Source organism: Atractosteus spatula, chromosome 5 (assembly GCF_055471065.1).
Source record: "Atractosteus spatula isolate fAtrSpa1 chromosome 5, fAtrSpa1.hap1, whole genome shotgun sequence".
Taxonomy (NCBI): domain Eukaryota; kingdom Metazoa; phylum Chordata; class Actinopteri; order Semionotiformes; family Lepisosteidae; genus Atractosteus; species Atractosteus spatula.
Window position 1 is genome coordinate 32849472 of NC_142710.1, and position 22837 is coordinate 32872308.

A 22837-nucleotide genomic window follows, 5' to 3' on the forward strand; every position below is an offset into this window, starting at 1 on the left:
AAACCAAGAAATAGGCAAAAGTCAGTAAACAATCCTAAATCAGAGAAGAGAAGAAAGGCAATGCGCACTACGGGAGCTCAGGGAGACAAACTACAATAGTGAGAAAAGAAAAAGGGAAAACGAGGAACTAAAATAGTGATAGCAGATAAAAATGTTGGGATAATCACTTACAATGTGAGGGTTTGTGAAAGCTGGTGCGCGTGGGTATGTGAGAGTGAGTGGAATGCATGCATGTGGGAATATGAGCACATGTGGAATGCGTTACAGTACCTCCCCCCCAGGGGCGGCTCCTGACACCCCAGCAGATGGATCGGGATGGGTGCGAAGAAAATCCTCGATCAGATTCCGGTCCAGGATATCAGCCTCTGGAACCCAGGAGCACTCTTCAGAACCGTACCCATCCCAGTCAATTAGGAATTGCCGGGAGCCTCTGTGCCATCGAAGGTCTAAGATTTTGTTCACAGTGCAGATAGGAGAGCCATCAGTAAGATGGGGAGGAGGTGGGTGTGGTTGTGGTCTTTGCAGGAGGGACCTATGGTAAGCCTTTAGGAGGGAAACATGGAAAGTGGGATGAATTGAGGGAGGGAGGAAGGGGCGATAAGAAACAGGTAAAATCCGGGAAAGTATTCTGAAAGGTCCAATGAAGTGAGGGCCCAGTTTACAGGAGGGTTGATGGAGAGGAATGTTCTTATTGGAAAGACAGACATATTGACCTCGTCTTAAACCGGGGAAAGGTCGACGATGTCTGTGAGGATCTTAAAAGAGAGGTCCTAGCGGCTTTCCGTAGTCTTTGGGGAAGGGAAAGACAGTTCTGTATGGAGGGGACACCAGTGTCCAGAATGGTGTCAGGAAAAAGTGAGGGTTGGTATCCGAGTGAGCACAGGAAAGGAGACATACCAGACCAGGTTTTTGTAGTCAGTGAGGATAGTAAAAGGATGTTCGGCAGCCAACAGCCAATGCCTCCACTCTTCCAGGGGCGAGCTTGATGGCCAGAAACATGCAAAGATGATGAAGCAGGCTTTCGCTGTGCAGAGACAGATACTGATCACAGCCTTCTGCTGCCAGAAGTCCAAAACGCTAAGCTAGTATCTAAAAATCCAGAAGACGAGCAATAAGTAAAAAAAAAAGTTAGAGGGCAGTAGAACCAAGACAACAAATCCAATCTGAAAAGCGAGAGCCAAAACCAAGTAACAGGCAAAAATCAGTAAACAATCCAAAACCAGAGAAGACGAGAAAGACAATGAGCACAACGGGAGCTCCGAGTGACAAACTACAATAGTGAGCAAAGAAGAGGGGAAAACGAGGAACTAAAATAGTGATAGCAGATAAAAGTGATAGGATACTTACGGTGTGAGTATTTGTGAAAACTGGTGCGCGTGGGTATGTGAGGGTGAGTGGAATGTGTTACATTTGTCAGCACGTTTCAACTGAGCACTTGTGGTAGAACATTCTAAAAGTTGCAGTAAAATGAACTAGACATGAACCTGAGCTTAATTGCCCCAGGGAAATGACTTTAAAGTCTTACCTTCATAAAAAAGTAATAAACAAAATAAGCCAGGTTCAAGTGAGTTTAATCACAGAAAATAAAAATTATCCAGTTCCAATACTGATTGGAGATATAAATACTCTGGAGTTCAGTTCATGCAAAAAGTTGATTGGAAATAAAATATGCACAAAAAGGGAAGTTGTGATTTGTAGTTCTGAGTTTTATTTTTGGCATATTTCTGATTATGTTTTTAACAGATTAGTATCTTTGTATGAAAACTGAAATAAGCTTTTTTATAGATCTTTTTTCAAATAATTTTTTCAACTTAGACTTATATTTTACCAGAATGAGTAAACTTCTCACGAAGAATAGAAAGGTTATTAAAACTTCCAGCTATCAGACACTTTGCCATGCAAACACCTTTGTACTACTCTGCTTTTTGTATCTTGTGATTTAAGTTCCATTTTTATGTCTGTTGCTTCCATGCTGACTTGCCACGCTAAGCATAACTGTACAGATAGCTTCTGCAATGACCTTTTTAATGTGAAAGCACCAATTATTTTTCTTTTTATTTCTCTAGTTGGCAATTACAACCTTGTAACTCTTGGAAGACAAGCATTTTCAGAAAACATTCTTTCAGTACCTATTTTTGTAGTTTTGAAATGCAAGTGATTTGCTCAGAACACTTTGGAGAACATTCTTTGGGTACTTCAGAAATCGTTCCAGCTTTTATTGTTTTTCACACTACTGTACGTTTTTCCTAGGCAATCGTTACTGTTTTTTTTTAGAAAAACTGGAATATTCTTTTGTTTGAGAGTTGTTTCTGAAAGTTTGCTGACGAATATTAACATTTTGTGAAGTTAAAAAAACATTCTTTAACCCTTTGACTTCTTAAGTTTACAGTGACCGCAAAAGGAATTAGCCAGTAAAATGAGGACACATACAGTACAGCTGTCACTTAACACTGTAGCTCTAAGGCTCTAGGCATGCTACAGAGGGTGATGTTTTGTGGCAAGCTAAGAATACATTGGGCAACTCAATCCTATCCAACCCTGGGAAATACTGGTCCCTATCACTGATGTCTGGGTTACAGGGCAAACCCTGTCCTATGAAGAGACACCATTACTGGTTGAGCCACATAGTTAATGAAAATAATATTCAAAGCACTAAAAAGAGAACCCATCCATCAATTTTCTATCAGCTTTATGTAATACAGGGTTGCTGGGGAGCTGGAGCATCCCAAGCAGTGGGCGCAAGGCATGATACACTCTAAACGGGATACCAATCCATCATGAGGCACAGGCAGATGCAAACATTCACACCAGGGACAATTTTTCCCAGAAGCTAATTAACCTAGTAGCATGCCTTTGGACAGTAGGAGAACCCTCTTTAATTGTTGTTAAAGAGGAAACCCACATAAACACAGGTGGAATACACAAACTCCACACAGTTGTACCCTTGAGAATGGTAACACACACAGATTGTTTCAATAAAATACCAAGCAAAATGGACATAGATCTAATAGCTCCCCAGGAATTGAACCCGGGCCCCAAGTGCTGAATAGCAGTAATGCTAACCATTGCACCACCATGTCACCCGCTAAAAGAGAATCATCATGCTTCATGCAATCATCAAAGAAGACAACAAACACGCAACTTTTGTTAATATCAGAAGGTAGCTTTTATTTATTTTGTACAGTATGGCGTAACCACGGGAAACTTGGATTCTTGCTAAAAAATGTAATTAAACTGGCAAATTCCAATTTTCATCTCACAACAATAGATGTCAGTCAGGATTCCAATTAGCATCAAGGTTGCTTTGTAGCTGCAAAGCTTTCCTGTATCTGAACTAGACTGGTGACTTCTTGGTCTCCTGGGTATTAGCTGAGGTCGTGGCATGTTCAACTGCCCTACTTTTTATTCCCCCACTATTGGTAGGTACAAGTAAGCCTGTCACAATATTTGGTATAGTTTTCTGTGGCTAGAGTTGTAAAAATTAAAACATTTATTTAATTTCAAAGATGTGTGGTTTGTAGGCTATTCATTTATTTATTCCTTTTTTTCTATCTAAACAGTCTTTAGGTAGAGATAGCAGTCTTTTTTATTAATAGTTAACTCCATCATCTATAAAAAGCAGGGACATTATTTTCTGTAACAATAGCTGTCATCTGTTTGTCAGAGGGGAAAGCCATGCACAGGCATATTAAATTTGTAATGATTCACCTGGGGACACTGCTGTTAAAGTTTATAATTACCCACATCCTCAGATATAGACAAGACATATGGCCTCAGTATTGAACCAGAATTTCAATGCAAATGCAAAACTCTCTATTGGTTTTTCAAGATTGGATCTGATCAGATATTCACATTTCCATTCACAGTACACATACAATAAAGCTGGATTAGCATAGTATTTCATACATTTAAAAAAAAACTCATTACATGTTACACAGTAATGTCTTTTTTTAGCAGCTTAACATGATCTATACATTGATCTAAACGAATACATTGTCTAAAAGCAATATTTTATAAAGCCGGTATTTCCAAAGGAGTTTTAAGAATATAGATACATGTTAAAATAGACACGAGTACCTTAAGTAACCTGGAGTGCTTAAATGATGTTCGGTGAACACATGGAAATATTTTAGTTAGTATCTTCCTTCACTAATGTGACCAGAGATCAGATTCATACAACAGAAGAATAACATGGATCAACCTTTCTTTCAAATCTTCCACATTACATTCATACACAGATTTCATGTACCAAATACAAATTCATTACCAAAATACTAAAGATTGACCAAAAACTAATAGACTTTCTCTATTTAATATGTAAGGATACTACAGTATTGATGAATGAGTATATTTGTTGTTTTTATTTAATGTTAAATTTACACTGCCAGGGACTACACTACACTGAAATATGTTTAATCTACTAAAAGGAAACCTCCATCACTGAGGCAGGTAGGGTAAAGCAACAGACACTCTGAAAAATTTAAAAATGTAAATGTATGTAATTTTTTCCAGCACTCCCTAACATATTTGTGAAGTCTACAGGCAGACTAAATGAAAATGCTCTGAGACTATTACCTGTGTCTGTAATGGAAAAGTTTTCTACATGCATTTTATTTTACAGAAAGTAAATCATGGAATACAAAGGCGAATTATTATGCAAATCAGAAACTGCCACACATTTATTTCTGTATTGTGTCCTTTCGTCTGAATACATAAGAATAAACTTCAATAAATATCGTATCATCTTTGTGTATTAACTGAGCAGCATATTGATTTCTAGAGAACATAGGTAATAGAAAAATGCTATGGATAATGTTTCTCTCTTTTTCCCAGCTAATCAAGTTCTTAATTGTACCCTGTCAGAATTTAAAATGAACATGTCAGCATTCCATCACCCCTTATGACTTAGTTATTTCAGCTAATTTTCTTTCCTCTTAATTGTTCCCTACTCCAGGCATAACTGATTTGCAAATATTGTAGAAAAAAATGAACAAAGTGTTTTTCCACTTTTTCCAATGCCAGACAGGCAGATCAGGAGAAACTGTATATGACTTAAATACAATTAATCACTATTGTTTGTGAAAAAAGCATGATCATATTAACTCCTTTTTGCAATTCCCTTTCTGATGCTGCGATGCTTATTATTACTGAAATATCAAAAACTGGAAGCTAATGAGTGAAGGTATGGTAAAATAATATTTAACATTGTGTGTTAGATGTTGTACTGCCAGAAAATGTTCATAGGGATCTAGTGAGTTAAATGAGTGACAAAGTTGGAGAGAAAAACAAGCACTTGTTCTGGTGGTTCAAGGTCCATATTCGTGGAAAACTAGCCTGATTTGAGATTACAATATGTGAAACATTAATGGACTATTTCTAGAATTCTCAATGGGAATGTCACTTTGTCTTCTGGATACCCACTTTTTATTTGTAAAATAACAGTGAAAAAGGATCCAGCAAAATAAAAGTTTAGTTTGTTCTTTATGTATAAAGCAAATACATACGTTTCCCAGCATGTTGATCTGCTTTTAGTTCAGTACTTTGGATGTACAATATAAAAGTCACCCAGCCTTTTAATATTTGTCGTATTCTCTTTTTTCTAAATCAATATTTAGATCTAGTACTGTTGATTTACTGTACATATGGTAGAGCTTGCTTGGCTATTGGAGTACTTATTTGAGCCAGTTTTCTAAAATGATAAATATCTGATTTATCTTTAGATTTGTTTTTATCCGTTGAATAGTGAGAATTCAATTTTGCTAGTTTACCAATTTGGAACTAATTTTACTCTTCAATTTTGAACCACACTGAGTGCAGTTGATCACCTAAACTTAAGTGCAAGAAAAAGCAAGTCTGTTGTTACCCAAGACTAGGTCAACCATGTTCAAAATTGCAACATATTCTTTCATATTAAATGTAAATGTCTTCTCAAGAGCAGAATTTAAAAATGCAGAGCATAAGGCAACTGGAAAATGGTATTTTTAGAGAAAAAGTGAAACAACTTTAAATAGAATTTTATAAAATTTGGATATAAAATATAATATTTTATTTCACATACTGTACTTATTTGAGGGTTTAATAACATAGGGTGCATGTTATAATACATGGTGGATGTTATAAAACAGGTTATAATAGAGGGTGGATGTTCGTCATATATGCAGTGTACCACAGTGTTTGATCTTTAAGTGGAATTTGGTGTTGAGCTTTCCAGTCAGTACTATTGTTTTTCTTTATTTTTTTTAGTAATAAAATTCTTGTTTGCCTTTGTCTTATTATATTTTCATCAGATTGCACCAACACACAAAGCACAATCTTTTCAAATTTGATACAGAACATTTTGTACTGTTTTTTGGATTACCAAATCTCCTTTTAACTTCATTATTAATGAGTTATACTCTACTTACCTTTTCTTTTTTTACTGTATGTCCATTTTTATTTATTTTATGCACCATTTGCATAAAGCAAAAGCAGAGCTGTGCTAATAATGGCTCATCAGACCTCCCTCATTTTTTCATTCCAAAATAATTGTGTTCAGTTTTTGTTCTGAATTGCCAGTTTTTGTTCTGAATTGCCAGGTTGTTTCTGAACAGCCACCTGGGAGTAGGGGCATAGTTGTAACAGAATGAGAGATGTATGGAGAAGCCAAGGCAGAGATTAGAGAGCACTTAACCTTTTAAAATAAGTTCCATTCCCTCAGATATTCAGAAAATCATATTGCCTAATGATTTGTACTCTCCTCTTGTGAAAAGCCTGCAAATAAACAGATGCAGTAAATGCTCTGTTGGGAGCAGATCTCATTAACTTCTGTTTATAGAGTAGGGGATGCAGCAGTGAGATCCCCCACATCTAGATTTACAATTTCTCCTCATTGTTGCCCGCGGCTGGTGGTCTAGAATCAGTCAGAGATATATAGTCCAGCTAGCTGGAGAGTGGAGAATCTAACAAATCTAAAAAAGTAGGCAGACCTGCAATGCTAAGTTTAATGGTTGAACTCATTATTATTTAATGCTGTGTTTGAAGAATTGATTTACACCGAGTGTGTGTATACAGTATGTGCAAGCCCAAGCCAACTGATGTCAAAGAAGAGAGAGGTACAGTACCAGACCTACTATTCTCATATGTAGGTAATGAAGATAGGTGCATAGCTGCACATACTGTACAGAATATTCCTACACTGCCCATTGTTTGACTTTTAAAATTTACAGTGTTAAAGTATTTACATTTTTTATTTACAGTGGCTGTTAAGCATTTCCATTGCTCAGAGGAAAAATTATCAGTTTGTTGTTGTAGTACGATAACTTCGCTATATAAAACTTTGTGGTATCTTCCACATGGGGGGAACAGGGGATATAAACCCCTCAGTCACAGTCTGTTTGGGAAGGACAGGAAAGAGAAGAACTTGCTTCAAATTCCCTGTAGGTCAAAGGGTTAAACCCAAATGATGGTGAACTGAGCATTGCATTTGTGGCATCCTTGAGATCTGTTTTTGTCTGTTAATTTTTGTGGGCAACCTTTTGGAACACAATGGGTATATCCAAAACATTTTTTAGCTGAGTCTTCTGTTCTCACAATTTTCCAATTTTTTGACATCTTAATTTTATCATTTTCAAGGATGCAATTTTTATGGGGAGTTCCACCTCAGGTTGGATGCAGGGGCAGTTTTTTTGTGAGATAAAAAAATATTTTATTTCAGCACATTTATTAGTATACTGTCATTATTTAAGTATTAAATGCTCACAAATGGGTGAATCCTCAATTATTTAATTCATTTTAACTCTTACCCAACAGGTTTTGATGTGCTTAGCTTTAATGTGCACTTTTGAGGACTGTAGAAAACGTTTCAGCTTTTCTAAAATTTGAGGAAAGTTTTCCTTGACAGCAGAGTTATGGTACATCCCCTGAGTAGAAACGTTTTGACTTTTTTGACTGAACTACAGCTTTCACAGTTTAAACGAAAAAAAAAATGCAGAGCCCATGTGAGACATTTGTACACCATGGAACAAGTAATAGGTTTATTCCATGCTGAAAAGAGAAGAAAGAAAACAACGTTTCGGCTGTGGAGCCTTCTTCAAGTGTCAAATTTGTACACCATGTCCATTGTACCATCAACAATATTGGAAAAGAAAACCTTCTAAATCCTGATTTAGTTTTTGGACTCATTCAAAAGAATGATGTTTAAACTTCTGGAATATCTGTTTTTGACTGATTTAGGTCAGTATGATTTGTTTTTGATTTAGCTGCATAGAGAAGGTAACATAAAAGCCTGTTAGGCTGAAATATTGTAAACGCCTACTGTATATGCTATAGCTAGTAGGTCCTATGGATATACTAACTGAAAAAATAGAGCTAATAGGAAACACCTTAATACTTATTTAAACATTGATTACAAGTATTAATATTGTAATCCCATCAAATATTACTTTGATGGGCAAGACACTTGATTATATAGAAACAGCCTGGGAAGGTGATCAGTGACCATGCTGTAAAAATGTTTGACTTTTATCTGATATTGTGGTTTTGCCTCTTCTAAAACAGAAAAGCTTGCCATTGAAGTTTGTTTTAAGAGTAGAGGAGAGCTTGGAGCTCTCATACACTAGCCATTCACAACAGATGTGTACCTAGTTTATTAAGAACACTAGTTTATTAATCAGATCAAGAAGGTTGCTTGTGCTTGATTGAATCAAGCTTGAATCAAGTGTGCTTGATTGTAGACTGTTCCTGATAAATCATAATTTTATGTGAACGAAAAATAATATAATAAATATTAAAAAACATAAATTCAGTTGTATAATGGTTTGCTTTACTGGTGTATTAATGGGATATCCTTAATGTTTAACAGGTGAAAGCAATTTTGATCTATGAAACTATAGAATCCATTATTACATCCTTTATGCAGGAAAGTTATTATTTTGCTATAGTTTAGTTTATATGAAATGTATAATTTGTTGATGAAAAGGAACAACGCAATGTGAAAAAGTAAATCCTTTTCCAGCTGATACATTTTAAGCTTTTAAGAATGTTGTTTTTCATCAGCATTGTCATCAATCAGATGTGCGAACTGTGGCTATCTGCTTGCCTTTGGTGTGCTGTGTTATGTTAAATTAATATTCACAACAAACAATTCTTTTGCAAGAATATATTGTAACTGAAAAGACCTAACTTAAGGGTCTCCGGTAGACACCACATTCATTTCTAATAGAGGAATTTTATGGAACAACTCTGGGTAGTGGGTGACATGGTGACACAGTGGTAGCAGAGCTGCTTTGCAAAGCTTGGGCCCTGGGTTCAACTCCTGGGGTTTATCTGCATGCAGTTTGTATGTTCTTCCTGTGTGTGTGTGTGTTTCTTCCATCTGCTTTGTTCCAAAGACATACTGGCAGGTCAATTGACTTCTGGGAAAACAAGCCTTGGTGTGAGTGTGTGTGCCCAAACACCAAACCAAACACACACTTGCACTGTTTGAAATAGACTGGCATCCTGCTCAGGATGTATTCGGCCTTGTGCCCATTGCTTTCTTGGATGTGACCCACTATTTCTTGGATGTGACCCACTATTGAATTTAATGGTTAGAAAATGGATGGATGGAACTAGTGACTAGTGTGAATTTTAGTGAAGCTGTAGTTCTACAATAAGTACCACAATGTACAGTATATCTGAGATTTTCCTATGAAGATTTCTTTTATAAGCTTAATATGCTAGGTGAATGCTTGCCCTGATATCACAACACATTTTATACCTTTAGATGTTATTAATTAACATGCTTTCCAGGAGAGTTTTATTGATTTGAGGAGTTTTGTAGCCTTTTCAGGCAAAAATGTAAGCTCTGTACAAGCACATTGCACAACTATAAGCAATTAAGGCAACTATAATGTGTAAAGCGAATGCTATTCCATATGAAACCAAGCTACCCCATCCCTGTTGTTCCATGATGAGGCATGACAGCAATTATTAGAGTAGTAGTTTCAGCTGATCTGCCACTAGAGGTCATCAAGGCCTCTATTGTTTGTATAGACAGTAGGTTCACCTGTGGCATATTCATTGCTTTATTAGTTAATTGTGAAGGACTGAGAGTCACATTCTCACATGAGTTTAGTTTAGATTGTTTGATATATAAAGGGACTCACAGTGGTTAGTGGCATTGGGTGGCCATTGTGAAGAAATAACCAGAGTGTAACTGTGAAAAGATAGCCAAAAAGAAAGGGGTTATTTAAATGTCAAAAGAAGATTTCTCATCTCTCAAAATAAAGGTGAAAAGAAAAGAGCTCTCTGAAAAGAAAGTGGTTTTCAATATACACAGGTGACAGACACTTAACATTGAGAAGTAAGAATCCTTTTTGCTGTAAATCTATAACCAATTTTAATTCTTTGTCAGTTGCTAAGCTACTAACCCAATGTGACCTTGTCGACCTTTCATAAATATTAGTTTCTTTAAGGTAAAAAGCACTCCCTTATTTTCTCTTCAACTGGTTTACAGACATGGCTAACAGGATACTGACATCCTTATCACACACACCCGAAGAAGGCTCCACATCTGAAATGTTGTTTTTCTTCTCTTTTCAGCATGGAATAAATCTTTACTTGTTCATTAATTTAGCTTACAGGTATGTGAGAAGAAAAAAAGACAAACTTCCGCAAAGACTTCTGCTACTGCTTATATGATTTTATAAAAGCAATCTAGTATTACTTTGTAAAAGCATAGATACATTTCCATTCCTTTATTTTCCTTTCCTTGAATGATACTGAATGTGCTATTACAGGAATCAAAAACCATCTGGAATAAAGGTGTTAGCACTTAATTATTTTCTAAGTAGTTAATGCATGCAGTTCTAGTTTATCTCCATTCTGAACCACTGAAAACCTTCTTTCCCTGTTTGTTTTGCAGAGTGTGATTGTGATTGACCCCTTAACTGTAAATGAGGATAATATCAGACCCGCTCTTGAAAAGCGACTGGAAGCCATTATCAGCGGAGCTGCTCTGCTGGCTGACTCCTCCTGCACACGTGATATTCACCGTGAACGAATTATCACGGAGTGCAATGGGGTGCGACAGGCTCTTCAGGAACTCCTCTCAGAGTACATTGGTAACGTAAGTGTCACCATTTTGAGAGATGCTGTGCTAGTTTTAATTTTACTTACATTATGTGTTGTACAGGTAACCAAAAGTAATTATTTTCAGTAATCTAATCTATTTAATGACAAATGAGATGCAACACTTTTGAACATTGATATCAATTCTCACTTGGGACTTTTCACCACTCTTCCTATGTTGCTTCAGTCAGCTGCTTGGCTGGTCAGTTTAGCTAGTCATGGCTCTCTTGTTCCACACTTCGTGGAGCTGATCCTATAACATTAATATAGCACTGTCTGGTCTTGTATTGTTCTGCTAGAAATTTGAGTATCGGATTGAGTTCTCAAAGCAATGGAAAAACTGTTTTTTGTCTTGTCTGTTCTATTAAGGTTGCTCTCAATTTGTACCAGTGGGATTCTTATGTTAAAGGAGATTTTTTCCCCCAGCAATTAGATTGAACACTGTAACAGTCAGTGTTCTTCATAGATAGATAGATACTTTATTGATCCCGTGAGGGAAATTGCAGTGCAACAGCAGCTTTACACAGACAACGCAGCCACAGTGTGACGAATGATACAATAATAATAATAGTACAATACATACAATACAATCAGTACACTGAGGGGTGCACTAAAAGAGTTACTTACAGTCCGGACACACAAAGAACAAACTAGAACAGAACAGTATGCAGAATAATCGTATAACACATATGAATATAAATATAGATGTAATATAGATATAAATAGATATAAATATAAATGTATTGCACGGGTCCCTGGCATATATTGCACAAAAACGGTTGTGAACGTGAAAAGAAAGAGAGCAGATGTAGCAGTAGATGTGTAGATGTGTTTAGTCCAGAAACAGGTCACTGTCAATGTTGCCTCTGCCCAGATGCAAGGTGGATGCATTGTACAGTCTGAACTGAACTTGAACTTTATTGCCATATGTCATATTGTAAAACAAGTGTAAAAAACAAGACAAAGTGCAAACAGTGCATCAAGACAATGTACAAACAAACAATAGACAATGTGCAAGTAAACATGTAGACAGTTTGAATGTAAACAATACAGACGTGTAAACAATGACTGGAGATGTGCAATAGATAAGAAATCATAAAGAGGTAGATGGTGATGGTGTAGGTGTGGTCCGAGGGGGATGGCTAAATGTGTTCGCCAGTCTCACTGCTTGTGGATAGAAGCTATTGAAGAATCTAGTGGTAAGTGTCCGTATGTTCTTATATCTCTTGCCTGAGGGCAGTGGGGTGAAGAGCTCATGCCCGGGGTGGTGACTGTCCTCTGTGATGGCCAGAATTCTATCCCGGCAGCGGTCCTCATAGAGCTGTTTAATCTCGGTGAGACCGCAGCCGATGATCTTCTGGGCCATATTGACCATTCTCTGCAGTGCCTTTCTTTCTCGCAAAGAGGTGTTGCCATACCACACGGTGATCCCGTTGGTGAGGACGCTCTCGATGGCATCTCCCATCGCTTGAGGCACCTCAAGAAATAAAGGCGCTGCTGAGCCTTCTTCATGATAGAGTCAGTTTTCACAGTCCAGGTTAGATCTTTAGAGATGTGAATTCCCAAAAACCTTAAGCTGGTGACTGTTTCCACTTCCATTCCATCAATACTGAGTGGGCTGTGAGTGTATGGCCTGTGTCTCCGAAAGTCCACTATTAGCTCTTTCGTTTTCTTTATGTTCAAGTCCAGGTTATTGCTATGACACCATCTAAGCAGCTGTACAACTTCATCCATGTAAGTGGACTTGTCATCATCACTGATCAGTCCTATTATAGTGGTGTCACCAGCAAACTTAATGATGCGGTTGTTGCTGTGTCTTGCTGTGCAGTCGTGAGTAAATAGGGAGTACAACCTTGGACTCAGACAGCAGCCTTGTGGGGTTCCAGTGCTCAGGGTGAGTGGTGTTGATGTTTTATTGCCTATCCGTACCACCTGTCGTCTCTCGATAAGAAAGTCCAGCAGCCAGTTGCAGACAGAGTTGCACAGACCTAATCCCCTGAGCTTTGTCACCAGTTGACTGGGTATGATGGAATTGAATGCTGAACTGTAGTCCACAAACAGCATTCTCACATATGAGTTCTTAGTGTCCAGATGTTCCAAGGCTGTATGCAGAGCCAGGGAGACAGCATCATCCACTGATCTGTTGTTCTGGTAGGCGAACTGCAAGGGGTCCAGGGACTCTGTGATGGAGGAGTTGATGTGTGACAACACCAGTTTCTCCAGGCATTTCATCACCACAGATGTTAATGCTACTGGGCGGTAATCATTCAGGCATGTCACTTTTGTCTTTTTGGGGGTTGGAACAATAGTGTTTTTTTTAAAGCAGGTGGGGACCATGGACTGTGACAGGGAGGAGTTAAAGATGTCCGTAAGCACTGTGGTCAGCTGGGCTGCACATGTCCTTAGGACTCGAGGTTGTATCCCATCAGGCCCTGAGGCCTTATGGATTTTCACCCTGCTCAGAGTCTTCTGCACGTCCTGCTCTGAGAGTTTCAGGACAAACTCGCCCTGCACACTTGAGGTCTTCTCAGCATTGCCCGTGTTCAGAGCATCAAAGCGGGCATAGAAGTGGTTCAGCTCATCAGGCAGGGATGCGTTGTTCGTGTCAATCTCCTGGCTGCAGCCCTTGTAGCCTGTGATTGACTGTAATCCCTGCCACAGCCTCCGGGTGTCAGCGCACTGTGTTTCAAGCCGCACTCTGTAGCTCCGTTTGGCGCGTTTTATGGCTTCCTCTAATGCATACCGTGATTTCTTGTACAGCTCTTTGTCCCCCGATTTGAACGCGATGGATATATCTTTTATTTTATTGCGAATGTCGTTGTTGAACCACGGTTTTTGATTGGGAAATGACCTAATTTTCATTTCTGGTACACAAATGTCGGTGTAGTATTTAATATAGCTGGTGACCGCGTCCGTATACTCATTTAAATCTGTGTCGGGAGCTCTGAATGCGTCCCAGTCTGTACTATCAAAGCAGTCTATTAACTTGCTTTCCGCTTCCTCAGACCAACAATGCGCTGACCTGTTCGCAATGGGGGAGGTCTTCAGCTTCTGTTTGTACTCAGGAAGCAACAGGAGAGCGATGTGGTCCGACTTACCGAAACTCGGTTTGGGAAGCGCTTTGTATGCTCCTTTTATTGTTGTGTAGCAGTGATCCAAAATATTGCCTCCTCTTGTCGGTACAGTGACATGCTGAATGTATTTTTGCAGTACTTTCCTCAGATTGCAGTGGTTGAAGTCGCCAACTACAATTGAGACGGCTTCTGGGTGGGAGTTTTTGTGCTTGTTGATAATGTCGTGGAGTTCGCTATGTGCTGCTTCCACGCAGGCTTGAGGTTGAATGTAAACGGTTGTGATAATAGTGGCGGAAAAGTCCCTCGGCAAATAAAAGGGTCGACATTTTATGGTCAGGTGTTCTAGATTCGGCGAGCAGGATTTAGAGATTACCTTCACGTCGGTGCACCACTTGCTGTTGACCAGGAAGCAAACGCCTCCGCCTTTGTGTTTGCCGGTTGCTTGGTGGTTTCTGTCCATGCGGTAAACGGTGAACCCCTTTGGCTGGATGGCGGTGTCCGGGACGCATGCATTCAGCCAGGTTTCAGTGAAGGCATAAACACAGCAGTCCCTCAAGTCCCTTTCCGCGTTGATCCGACAATGTACAGATGCAGCCATTCAAAATGCGCGGGCGATACCGCATTATTTTCCGGTACGCTGTACGCAGTCTACCACAAGTTACCGGTAAATACCGCAAGTTACCGGTAAATACCGCTAGCAAAATAATAGTATCCGGAATTTCCGCAAGGTGGAGCTAATAAAGCTCAACCTCTCATGTTTGAGCTGTAGTCATCAAAGTCTTTAACGAAGATATTACTAATAGTATTAATAATAAATGACCTTGGACAAGCTGTAAACTCAAAGTATTGCCCTGGTCCACATTCTTTTTTCATTGACCGTCTTTGTAAAAGTAACACCACAGCATTTCGCAATCACGCATTTTTTTCCAATCATGCAAAGTACAGTAATTTTTGAGAATCGATTCACCATGCCTTACACATGCTCATAAAAGAGATTGATTTAGGAATATAAACATATTACCGTATGCAAACTGTACTGTATACAGTATGTATATGTATATTTAATGTCTTAACTGTGCCCGTTTAAGTATTGAATATTTATATGGAATTTTACCACTGAAGGGAAATCTTAGTGCCTGAGCATAAAAAGAATAGGAGCATACTGCAACGCGTGTGAAGGCCATAAACGATATTAATTTTGGAACATAAACATACAGTATATGGCTGGTCTCGGTACTTTAAAGAAAACATACACGAAACATGGTTTCATTATGACCAGAATCGGTCTTGAGATATTTTTAACTTGATTTACAGTATTTGAGAGGTATGTCTTGACACCGATACTACGTAAGTACTGCTCACGTACTGTATATGTTTCTAGGTTTATATTATGCATTTCATACGGTCAAATTACTTTTGAGCAACTGATAAGAAGCGCGAAACGGTATGCCCAGGGCGTTTTAGTTTCGTTTTGTGCGGGGACTGCTTTAACTATATCGCCATGGATTGATTAGAGATATCAAGTACATACAAGTCATTTTTTAAATGTTAAATGCTGTAAATGTTGTAGTTCGTCTTGTAAAAATGTTACGAGAACATCATCTGTCAACAATTACACAGGTTCTGTTTCCATATTGCGGATTTTGGTTACGTAATATTATTTTCTAATTTCACGTTGTGAATATATGATTTGGGCAAACAGAGCCGCAAAAAAGTACATTATGGGTTGTTGTTTTTTTTTGCAGTTTTATCTAGAACAAGCGATGCTTAAACCTTTGTCTGATTCTTGTGAAACTATCCACACGACAGTTACCTACAGTAGGAGTTGACTTCAGTGATGTCACTGATGGGATGTTTCTAAAAATCCATCCTCTGTAAAACGTCTTCTCTAGTTGTCCTGCATATGTATTCGCTAATGAAGCTGTGTGTTCTGAGCCTGGATCTCTACATTTCTGTATGAACCAGCTTAGAGGGCTAAAGACAGCTTGTGTTTAAATTGAGTGTAAGGTAATTTATGCTTCTAAAGTCATGGTCAGCATTTATTATTGTACTGTGCTGTAAACTTGTTCTGTGCCTAATCACATTATTTTATAGCATTTTTATAGCGTTATCAAATCTGGTGGCGCTGTGTGTTAGTTTCCTGACTCGCATGTCACATGGTCTGTGATTGAATCCCATGGAACTACTGTACAGTATCACTTTATTTTTTAACAAACATTTCTTTGAAAAAAATGAAACGTTTCCCTTGGTCAGAGATTAAATAAAACCTCACTCGCACCAAACAAATTTATATTTCTAAATATCACAACATGATCGAATTTAAGTCTTTTTAATAACAATGAATAGTCACCTATGCGTTACAAAATAAACATTTATATTGATTTGAATCGCGTTTTGATTTAAATCGTAAACACGTGTTTAAATATATGTGTTTAAAGGCGATCTACTGTATAAAAGCGCTGATTCTTATGGAGTGTGTTCCGCCGGGGATTCAAAAAATTTTTTTTTTTTAATCGCGTATCTGAGGAAAATTGCAGTATAACTTTGTTCATGCACAAACAGTGGCATGTTACATTATAATTTGGGTGTCTCCTCTTGCCAAAAGCTCTAAATTGCATTAAACTGCATTAAACTGCGACACTGATCATTCATCTCTAAATAAACTTTATTTTATATAGCGTTTTAGGCGAATAGGTAATTAGATTGCTCATAAACCTAATCGCTTTTTCTACATAAACACAGCGTGATTGCTCTCTGAAAATGCTTTTCCTTTATATTTAGGCTCAGAATTCAACTATAGATTGTATTATTATAAACTTTCTTGGAAAAATGTATTTTATGTAAACCATGTTTGCTATTAATTCATTTAGGGCTAAAATACGTTCATTGTCTTCCAATCGAGTCGAGTTGACATTGGAAGCTTGCCACACCCGGACTGTTAAACCAACGCATTAGCACGTCAAAGCCCATTGAGGGTATTGAGCCAGTATTGGCTTTAGTATTAGCCATACAGAACATTAAAGTGCCCCTTTTGTAAAATTAAAGTGGTAGTACCTTTTTTAGTACTATATTTTTGTATTATATTCCCTATTAATCAAACTCTAAGAGTATGTATCGGCTTGTCAGTCAGGTCTTTTTTCTCTATTTGAATTGTGGTTTACACATCGCACGGCTTTAAAAGCTAGATAGACAGGTTTCGATTCACATTAGCTGGCGAGCCTTGTTAACAAAAAAAAACAGACAATACCCATGGAGGGGGAGGTCAAGCCAGAGAGAGTTTTTTACCCTCTGTCTAAAAACCCAAATAGCCCGGGGCAGAGACTCCAGGGGGATCATTGCGTGGTACAAAGCGGAGCTCAATCAATTCTTATGGAATGTGTTTTCTTTCTTCTTTTTTTCAGCATGGAATAAACCTGTTACTTGATTCATATGGATGCCCGGTTCCACCGGGGATTCAAAACATTTTTTATTTTTTTTTAATCGGGTATCGAAGGGAATAGGCAGTATAACCCTGTTCATGCACAAACTGTGGCATGTTACATTGATTTGGGTGTCATCTCTTGCCAGAAAGCTCTAAATTGCATTTTGAGCGCGGTTTTTGACTTTTTTTAAATTGCATTTTGGGCGCGGACAGCACATACAAGGGTTAATGAACTGCGCCAAGAAATGTAAAATAGTATTCTTTAGGTGTGAGGGTAGGAGTGGACCGCAGCAGGCATAATCAGCAAACCAGGAAAACAAAGAACAGGACAGGTGAGATGTGTATCCAGAAAGCGAGTGATCAGAAAAAGGAAATGGTGTCTTTCCCTGGCATTAGCTCATCGGTATGGTGTAAGTTTACCCTTACTTCGTGCGACTGGAAAAGAATTCGTGATCGGATCAACGAAATGCTTCGTAGAAGGAGGCGATCTTTTCCTCTAGTCTAACAGTCTGTCCACAAACAAAACATTCCTGTTAGACAAGAGGAATTGGAAAAAAAACAATTTTGTCAGTGGAAACCGGTGTGTGTGTCTCTCTCTGCTGGATGTCCCTCTCACTCTCTGCTGAATGAATAAAACCATTTTATTAAAAACGCGTTTGCGTATTTAATAAAATTTGGTATTTACTTTGGTCCCTTTTAACTGTTTTTCGATCTACTGTATTGCTTTGAGATGCCACTTTTAAAGGTGATGTAAAATAAAGTTTTTTATTATTGTTATAGAGAGACATGATCAGATTTTCCCTGGTTCAGAAAAAAAGATCTAAAGTGCTACACATTACTTTCTTAATTCGATGTATTTAAAGCAGTGAACTACTGTAGGTGTAACATAACATTCAGAAATACAATCACGTATTTGACAAATAAAAACAATTACAATCTAATCCTTCCACGTCTGATCCCAAAATCCCAAGAAATATAAATCTTAACGGGTAGAAAGCTATGCTGAAAGTTTATTAAGATACTTAGAAGACAAAGATACTGTATCAATTTATGTTGCATTAGCCTGATTATGATTAAAAAACACATATAATTAAACACGCGTTTGCGATTTAAATCAGAACACGATTTAAATCAATATAAATGTTTATATTGTAACGCATACTGTCCAGCCTCCATTTCTCTATAAAAATTTACTCTATTGCACACACACGCAATAGAAGCAGGAAGCAGAAGCAGGGACCGTTGTCAGAAGGGAAGAAGGTGACTATTCATTGTTATCAAAAATGACTTAGAATCGATCATGTTGTGATATTTTGAAATATAAAAGTCAATTGATTGTCCATAATATCGCTATTCTATTTTTTCGAAGAAATGTTTGTTAAAAGAAAAGTCCAGCACCAGCTGGATTTGAACACACAACCCGTGAGTTGGTAAGCGGGCACGTAGACCAGTAGGCTACAGGGGGAATTGCATGAAGACAGAGGCGAAACAGCCCTACACAGCCCTGTCGCAGTACACGAATATAATCATAACGTTATTAAATTCTTTATATACGCGATTCCATATTATATTAGCAGAAAAGCTTAAAACTACCACTTTTTCACACGCTATTTCACATGCTAGTTAAATACTTCGATGCTTAAAATCGTTAGGGAGAAATGGAATACCGGTGTGTATTTTTCCTTTAAAGTACCGATTCCTGGAATCTGACTGGCTGACACCCTCCTGAAGTGGTTCCATAATATCTGGTATACGGAAAAGAAAGCGTTGATACATACAAGTATCTTTTAATACAGTCTTTGCTGTGCTCTTGAGGATCCTTGTGATATTTTGAGCTCTAGTTGAATGATAAGTGTCGCATTTTAAATCATTTTCGTAGTTAGAAATTATGAAACGCCCTGTTAAAAGCAAGGGAGTTTTTATGCCCGTTGAAGTAAAACAAAATGCCTGACAAAGTATGGCTTGGACAGATTCCAAGTGCTTGTACAAATGTGCTAAAGAAATTATACTTTGAGTATACAGCTTGTCCAAAGTCATTCATTATTAATACTATTAGTAATATCTTCGGTAAAGGCTTTGATGCATAAATATTTCTGATAAAGGTAGGTTGTGTACTTTTGTCCAGCTGAGCAATCTTGCTTTCATAAAATATATACGCGATTCAATATTATATTCCCTTTTAATCAAATTCTAAAAGTATGCTTGTTGACTCCGGTAACTCTTTAGTTAAAGACTTCGATGCTTAAAATGTTTAGGGAGAAATGGAATACTGGTGTGTATTTTTTCTTTAAAGTACCAAGACCAGCCATATACTGTATGTTTATGTTCCAAAATTAATATCGTTTATGGCCTTCACACGCGTTACAGTATGCTCCTATTCTTTTTATGCTCAGGTACTAAGATTTCCCTTCAGTGGTAAAATTCAATATCTACAACGGGCACAGCAAAGACGTTTACTGTAAGTCTTTCTACGACAGACCAACGGACCACGAGTGCCCCTGTCGGTCAACCAATCACGTACTGCGGTGCCGCGCGTCATCTTGCGTCACAATGCGCGACGCCACCTGCGGTACGTGTCTGTAACGTGCACTTTGAATGGCTGCATCTGTAGCTCGTCTATCTTATTGTCCAGTGACTGAACATTAGCTAACAAAATAGACGGCAGCGGTGGTCTGTGCAGACGCCTTCGTAGTCGCGCTAGTACGCCGCCTCGTCTCCCCCGGCGTCTGCCCACCTGTTGTTGTTGTTCGCCGCATCTTTGTCCGATCCAGCAGGTGGGGTCCGGTACGTGAAAAAAGTTGTTTGATGACATTAAGGAGTCTGTCCTCAGGTTTAAAAGCGTTTGTCTATCATAAGTAATGACAGGCATTGAGCGTCCAACACAAAACAAGAGTATTCACGTATAAATAAACATTAAAACAGACACACAACGAGAGAGCTTTCTGTAAACCGTCGCCATCTTTCCGGCGCCGGAAGTCTTATGGCAGAAGGCAAGAATGACCTCCTGTAGCGTTCCCTGTCGCACCGTGGATGAATCAGTCTATTGCTGAACGTGCTCTTCATTTCTACAAGCCTGTCATAGAGGGGATGGGAGATGTTGTCCATGATGGCCTCTAGTTTGGACACCATTCTCCTCTCAGCCACTACCTCCAAGGGGTCCAGGTCAGACCCAATGACAGAGCTTGCTCTCCTGATGAGCTTGTTCAGCCTTTTTGAATCCACTGCTCTAATCCCGGGGCCCCAGCATACCACTGCGTAGAAAAAGGCGCTCGCTACCACCGACTGATAGAACATATGTAGCATCATACTACATACATTGAAGGACCTGAGCCTCCTCAAGAAGTAAAGTCGGCTCTGACCCTTCTTGTAAATGGCCTCTATGTTCTTAGACCGTTCCAGTCTATCGTCGATGTGCACTCCCAGGTACTCGTACGAGTCCACCATCTCCACGCCACTCCCATGGATGTATACAGGAGTAGGTTTGAACTTTTTCCTCCTGAAATCTACCACCAGTTCCTTTGTCTTTGTTACATTCAGTTCCAAGTGGTTCTCCCCACACCACTCCACAAAGCTGCTGACCAGTCCTCTGTACTCCTCCTCCTGCCCACACTTGATACATCCCACAATTGCAGAGTCATCTGAGAACTTCTGTAGGTGGCATGACTTGAGTTGTACTTAAAGTCCGAAGTATAGAGGGTGAAGAGGAATGGAGAAAGAACTGTCCCCTGAGGAGCCCCTGTGTTACTCACTACCTGTTCAGACACACAGTTCTAAAGTCTCACAGACTGTGGTCTGCCAGTCAGGTAGTCAGTGATCCACGAGGTCATGGAGGCATCGACTTGCATCTCCTCCAGCTTCCTCCTTAGAAGTAAGGGCTGGATGGTATTGAAGGCACTGTTGAAGTCAAAAACATGATCCTTACAGTGTTGCCAGCCCTGTCCAGGTGTGAGTAGGCCCTTTGCAGCATGTAGATGATCGCATCCTCCACACCAATACTGGGCTGGTAGGTGAACTGTAGGGTGTCCAGTGATGAGCTAACCAGGGGTCTCAGGTGGGATAAGACCAGCCTCTCCAGTGTCTTCATGACGTGAGAAGTCAGTGCAACTGGTCTGTAGTCGTTGAGGACAGAGGGGCGCCCTTTCTTTGGTACCGGGACCAGGCATGATGTCTTCCAGAGCACAGGGACTCTCTCCAAGCGCAGGCTCAGGTTGAACAGACGCTGGAGCACTCCGCTCAGCTGATCAGCACAGGCCCTCAAAACTCTGGGACAGACGTTGTCTGGTCCTGTGGCCTTACCCTGGTGCAGCCTCTTCAGCTCCTTCTTCACCTGGTCAGCCGTGATGGTCAGCCTGGCCTGGGGGATGGTGCTCATAGCACTTTCAGTGCTGCAGGTGTTAATGGCGGAGGTGTTGGAGAGTGGCAGCTGTGGGGGATGGGGGGGTGAGTAGCTGTTGGGGGTTGTAGCTGTAGGCCGCCATGATTGTGGGGGGATGGAGGAGGTGTTGGGCAGTCGCAGCTGTGAAGGGTTAGGTAGCTTGTGGCTGTGGGGGGATGGGTGTTGAGCCACAGGGGGCCCTGAATCAAACCTGTTAAAAAAGTGGTTCAACTTGTTGGCCATCTCCAGGTTCCCCTCCGTTGCACCCCCAGCCTGTTTGAAGCCAGTGATCTCTCTCATGCTGCTCCATACATCTCTCACCCTATTCCTTTGCAGCTTGTCCTCCACCTTCCTCCTGTAGGCGTCCTTGCTCTCTCTTAACTTCTGCTTTAGTTCCCTCTGTACACGCTTGACCTCTTCCTTATCCCCCCTCCTAAAGGCTCTCTTCTTGTCATTCAGCAGAGCCTTCAGGTCGCTGGTGATCCAGGGTTTATTATTGGAAAAGGAGTGTACGTCTTTGGTGGGGATGGTATTGTCTACACAGAAGTTAATGTAGTCAGTGACACAGTCCACCATGCTGTCTATGTCGTCCCCATGTGGTTCGCACAGCACATCCCAGTTGGTAGCCTCCAAAGCACCACGTAGATCCTCCATAGCCTCCTGAGACCATCTCCTCACAGTCCTCATGGTCGCAGGTTGGCGCTGGACAATAGGCGTGTATATTGGTGTAAGCAGGACAAGGTTGTGATCTGATCTGCCAAGGGGGGGAAGGGCTGTGGAACTATATGCATCCTTAGCATTGGCATATAATAAGTCCAGTGTTTTGTTTTCTCTGATCGGGCACTTAACAAACTGGTGGAAAGTAGGCAAAGTGGTGGA

General features: G+C 39.5%; 1 protein-coding gene across 1 annotated transcript in view; it reads left to right on the plus strand.

Annotated features, from left to right (window-relative positions):
- The window catches only part of LOC148834983 (catenin alpha-3-like), a 634761-nt gene that overhangs the window by 129150 nt on the left and 482774 nt on the right, over positions 1-22837 (plus strand). Inside the window, exon 7 of the mRNA XM_088915226.1 lies at positions 10883-11086. Coding sequence (XP_088771352.1) covers positions 10883-11086 — 204 coding nt within the window. The remainder of the gene's footprint in view (positions 1-10882; positions 11087-22837) is intronic.